Raw genomic sequence first — 5,972 nt, 5'->3', positions numbered from 1 at the left:
AGTCAAATTCGGGATTGTCTATCTCATATTTTAATTCTGTTTTTAATTGGAAGTTCTGATAATGCAATGAACCATGAAATTCAACCAACATTGTTATGTTTGCTGGAAATTACAAGAGTCTCGTATTTCTGGAAACGACTGGAGACGCATCTCTGAGAACTTTTCTAGTTTTACCCAGTCTCCTCTCATTCTTACAGTGTGCATTCTAGTAGCTATAAATATTTGTTAACTATACACACATTTCTTTTTTTTTTCCTGCTTTCCTGTGCCCATGTTATTTCTAGTGATGGTACAGTAACTCTTCCACTTTCTCAACTCATGTCTCATATACATTAATTACTTCTTTTTACCTAACATTTGGCCATTTACAAATATTTAATAGTGTTACTTATGAGCAAGACACTGTGCTGGTCACTGAAGAGACAGGGAAGAAATGTCAACGTTCCTGTTTTCAAAGAGCTCACAATGTATTGTAGGGCTGGCAGGCTGGGCTCAGTGTAGCACAAAGGAACAATATTCATCCTGTGAAGTCCACTACAGCCTTCCTAGAATAACTGCATAAACCAAATTGTGGAAAATCGGTTTTAGAAATTACCAGAAGGCTGCAACAGAGGCCGAGCGGCGAGGCCCCACTCCTGGAGGAAGAGTGACTACCCCTGTGACTCATCAAGATGCCTTCCGATCTGGCTAAAAAGAAGGCAGCCAAAAAGAAGGAAGCTGCCAAAGCTCCACAGCGGCCCAGAAAGGGACATGAAGAAAATGGAGATGCTGTCACAGAACCTGAGGTGTCAGGAGAGAAAAATGGGGAGGCCAATGACAGAGAAACCACAGAAGTGTATTTGCTGACCAAGGAGCTGGAAGACTTTGAGATGAAGAAAGCTGCTGCTCGAGCTGTCATTGGTGTCCTGGCTTCTCACCCCAACAGTACTGACGTCCACATCATCAACCTCTCACTCACCTTTCATGGTCAAGAACTGCTCAGTGACACCAAATGGAATTAGACTCAGGCCGGCGCTATGGCCTCGTTGGCTTAGATGGAATTGGAAAGTCCATGCTGCTCTCTGCTATCGGGAAACGTGAAGTGCCCATCCCCGAGCACATTGACATCTACCATCTGACTCGTGAGATGCCTCCTAGCGAAAAATCACCCTTGCAGTGTGTGATGGAGGTGGACCCAGAGCGGGCCATGCTGGAGAGAGAGGCTGAGCGGTTGGCTCATGAGGATGCGGAGTGTGAGAAGCTCATGGAACTCTATGAACGGCTGGAAGAGCTGGATGCTGACAAAGCTGAGGAGAGGGCCTCAAGGATCTTACACGGATTGGGTCTCACACCTGCCATGCAGTGCAAGAAGCTGAAAGATTTCAGTGGTGACTGGCGGATGAGGATTGCCCTCGCTAGAACCCTCTTTATTCGGCCCTTCATGCTGCTTCTAGACGAGCCTACCAACCACCTGGACCTAGATGTGTGGCTGCAGGAGGAACTTAAGACTTTCAAGTGCACCCTGGTCCTTGTGTCCCATTCCCAGGACTTCCTGAGTGGGGTCTGTACCAATATCATCCACACGCACAAGAAACTGAAGTATTACACGGGTAGTTATGGTCAGTATGTGAAGACACGGCTGGGGCTGGAATAGAACCGGATGAAGAGGTCTCACTGGGAGCAGGACCAGATAGCACACATGAAGAACTAACTATATCACCAGGTTTAGACATGGCAGTGCCAAGCTATCCCGGCAGGCTCAAAGCAAAGAGAAAACACTACAGAAAATGATGGCATCTGGACTGACAGACAGGGTTGTGAGTGACAAGACGCTGTCATTTTATTTCCCACCGTGTGGTAAGATCCCACCACCTGTCATCATGGTGCAGAACGTGAGCTTCAAGTATACAAAAGACGGGCCTTGCATCTACAATAATCTAGAATTTGGCAATGACCTTGACACACGAGTGGCTCTGGTAGGGCCCAATGGAGCAGGGAAGTCCACTCTGTTGAAGCTACTAACTGGAGAGCTTCTGCCTACAGATGGAATGATCCGGAAGCATTCTCATGTCAAGATAGGGCCTTACCATCAGCACTTACAGGAGCAGCTGGACCTGGACCTTTCACCATTGGAGTACATGATGAAGTGCTACCCAGAGATCAAGGAGAAGGAGGAGATGAGGAAGATCATTGGGAGATACGGCCTCACTGGGAAACAGCAGGTGAGCCCAATCCGGAACCTGTCAGATGGGCAGAAGTGCCGAGTGTGTCTGGCCTGGCTGGCCTGGCAGAACCCTCACATGCTCTTTCTGGACGAGCCTACCAATCACCTGGACATCGAGACCATTGATGCTCTGGCAGATGCCATCAATGAGTTTGAGTGTGGCATGATGCTAGTCAGCCATGACTTCAGACTCATCCAGCAGGTTGCACAGGAGATTTGGGTCTGTGAGAAGCAGACAATCACCAAGTGGCCTGGAGACATCCTAGCCTACAAGAAGTACCTCAAGTCCAAGCTGGTAGATGAGGAGCCCCAGCTCACCAAGAGGACCCACAACGTGTGAGCCCTCAGCCAGGCTTGGGTCAGGAATGCCACCTGGAGACTGCCAGCTGACACCTGACCAGCCACTCAGGACAGGACCTTGGGGCTGCACTCCCACATTGCTGCAATGCTGCCCCCAGCCTCTCCCCTCAGCCTGCCTTCGCTACATCACATCTCCAGCTGGACAGCACCTGTCTGTGTCCCACCCTCCTTCCATTTGGGTCTGTCTGTCTGTATTCGGCTGGCTGTTCCCTCCAGACCCTTGCTGGTTACCTTGCCTTGAAAGATGCAGCCTGGGGTACCTGGGTTAACCCAAGGGCCCAAGCCCTGGTCTGGCCCTGGAAGGATTCAAAAGCCTCATTTTATGGGTTTTGGTGATGTTGGAGAAATACCTATGGCCCATCACCCCCGTTCCTTATTTGCTTTTTGGTTTGGAGCTCTGGGCCAGGGCCTCCTGTTCGGTATTTTAATAATTATTTAACAGTGTAGATCTATGTGTCATCTACAAAGTGTCCAATAAAGAAGGAAGAAGCAACAGACAGAAAGAAAGAAAGAAAGAAAGAAAGAAAGAAAGAAAGAAAGAAAGAAAGAAAGAAAGGAAGGAAGGAAGAAATTACCAGCAGAAGGAGAGAAGAGTGACTTCACTACTAGAGAAGTTAGACTCCAGCTTCAAGTCAGGCCTTGTACATAAAGCTTCCATAATAATCCCTGCTCCTATTTGAACCCATATTAAAACATCCCAATACCTCTGAATTGTCATTGGCTCCTGTGCGGATACTGCTGTGGCATTTGCCATTCTCTAAGCAAATGTGAGCTACTCTTCCTCAAGTAGCTATAAGATCTTTGAAAGTAAAACATGAGCTTCATTTGCCTTAAACTTGCAATACACAGAAATGAGCCTGGCAGGAGGGAATGCTTAGTGTCCTACAGAGGGAATGACTAGGAAACAGTCGAATAAATGCTTGTGAGATTTTCTATAAGAGATGTTCCAACTGTATGGGCTGCCTGCTGTGCTAAAGCAGTGACCCAGCCCATGTGTTCAGACCTGCAGGGGCAAGATTCCTATGGCAAGAAAAACAGGATGCCATTTTTAACATTTAGGAGTAGATAAATCATTGTTCATGCCAATTTGAAACAATTTATGACAATAAATGATTTAAGTTCTAAATTTTATCTTCCACTTAAAGAATACGTTTCTGTGTGAAGTACATGGCCACTCTTAATGATTGTCCAACCAGGCTTCAGGCCTGGGTGATTTGTGTAAGAGAAATCATTGTAAATGGATTTTTCTGTCAAGCAGAAATATTGTCTGCAAAAAATACAAAGAGAAAATAATAAAAGCATTTTATTAGTGGTTAGAAAACAGACTTTACTGCAACATGGGTCACAGTAATAAAATAAAGAGATGGTAAATTGGGACGAAATTATATTGTTTCATTTTCCAAGCCAATAGGATATACTGCAATCATACTCACTGTCCATCTGAGTTAAAGCCAGTCTTTGATTTTATAAAAAGAAGAAAGCTACAAATTGGAGCCAGGTAAACTTCCACAGAGTCAGGAAGAGAGTTACCCCTCCCCATAGTGAAAAGGATTAGAAAGTACGAAGGGAGCCTATGACATACATTAGTGACAGGCAGAATTGGTGAAAGGACTTTCATAAATTTCATTTTTTTTCAAAGAAATATAAAACTGTGAGAAGAGACTTCCTAATTCCTATTGGCATATATATATATATATATATATATATATATATATATGTAATTTGTATAGTGATTTGTATAAATTTTATAAGTTTATTACATAATGCTTTTTGCATATAACCAAAATAAAATTTCATGTAGAAATATTCACTATGCCCTTCAGCCAGATTTCATGAATTCTATTCTTTCACCTGTTCTCTCTCTCATATGACCTTTACGATCTTTGTTTTCAACCTGTGGTTGATCCACGCTGAGTGCCTGTCCCTTAGAAAACCTGTGGTTTTAAACCACCTGTCCTCACAGCCTATAGACAATGATAGTTTTGCTGTCAGACACACCAATGTCTGCCTGTTCCCAATTCCCTGAGATCAGACCCATCTGTCTCTTTTTACTGCCTGTTTCTTGGTATCTTTGCAAAGCAATGTTTCTCAGACTTTTATGTGCATGTGAGTCACTTGAGGATTCCATCAAATGGAGAGTTATCTCAACAGACAGAGGATGTACCCACTTATGTGTTTCTAAGTTTTCAGGGGAGACCCTTGCTGCTGTTCAGTGACTGGGTATTGAGTAAGGAGTTGAGGCAAATGGCTCCAGTTCTTTCCAAAGACTGGAGCACTGGTGTTCAGTTTTCTCATGCTACAGTAGATTTTTGTTCTTGTAGTGTTTGTTCCTATTAGTTATTCACCGATTTGGTATATTTATTAATTATTGACTGCATACTGTTTGCTAGGCATTCTTTATGTAACAACTCCTCTAGCCCCTGATTCTTAACTCACTCTCTCTTTTTTTTTCTCATGTCCATTAGAAACAAGCCTCAAGTCCTGTAACTTGGGGCAATTTTCTATCAAACAACTATAGATTCTTCCTGGTCCATCTGCAACAAACCTGTTAATAAGACTGCGTATGCACTGGCCATGTGAATTCTCAAGGGCAGTCGACATTCACACTGCAAATATTTTCTGTTTTGTCAGAGTATGATTTAGTTTTTTTCTGCTTAGAAACCAGAGTGACAGACCACAGAGCTTTTGACTGCAAATTTTTGTCCCTTAGACCAGGTTTCTAGGTTCTATGACTAAAGTTGCTGACTCTGTTCACCAGAATCAAAGACAGAGGTGTGTGTGTGTGTGTGTGTGTGTGTGTGTGTGTGTGTGTGTGTGTGTATACGTGTTGGGAGGTGTTCCGAAACCTCTCTGGCACTAGATTTCTCAGATTCCAGCATTCACTGAATAAAGCACTAGATAAGCTTTGACCATTAAAGTTGTGAGAAGTATTTGCCTGCTGATTGAGTATCTCCCATTGGAGACCTACCATTGCCAGGGAATCTCAGCAGTGACAGTTGAGAGTGATAGGTGCTAGTCCATCAGCACACCTCTACACCCCTTATAATGGCCAAATGAGTGTCTTTTGTAAGCATTAGTGTTAAGGTGTTTTATTTTGATCTTTCAAATCACTGTAAATGCTCTCCAAATGGCATCAGTAAATATCAACATTATGACAAGTCTCCAAAGGAATCCAGAGCTTTACAGATGTCAAGGACACAGATAGCAACTTTCTCTACTCCCTTATTTAGAGCTATATATATATAATGCTTCAAGATTTGCACGTCAACCTTAATATTTGGAAGTTTTATCAGCTCTAGTTAACACTCTGACCCAAAGGTGCTGGTAACACAATTCTCGTATCCTTCTTGTGACTAGAATTGACTAAATGGCCAACAGGAAAAATAAACAAACATAACTTGTCTAGGCA

At 43.5% G+C, this 5,972-nt stretch overlaps 1 protein-coding gene across 1 annotated transcript; it reads left to right on the top strand.

The window, feature by feature from the left end:
* Positions 1-671: 671 nt before the first annotated feature.
* LOC308416717 (ATP-binding cassette sub-family F member 2-like) lies at positions 672-2,633 on the top strand (the record flags this gene model as incomplete). Its single annotated transcript, XM_080911775.1, is given in 4 exon segments — positions 672-990; positions 993-1,630; positions 1,634-1,687; positions 1,689-2,633. Coding segments are annotated over 4 exon segments (1,866 nt in total). The 3' UTR covers positions 2,544-2,633.
* Positions 2,634-5,972: the final 3,339 nt, after the last annotated feature.

This window comes from Micromys minutus, assembly GCF_963924665.1.
Source record: "Micromys minutus genome assembly, chromosome: 2".
Classification (NCBI taxonomy): domain Eukaryota; kingdom Metazoa; phylum Chordata; class Mammalia; order Rodentia; family Muridae; genus Micromys; species Micromys minutus.
Note: the sequence above shows the minus strand (reverse complement) of the source record. Positions and strands in the feature narration are given on the sequence as shown.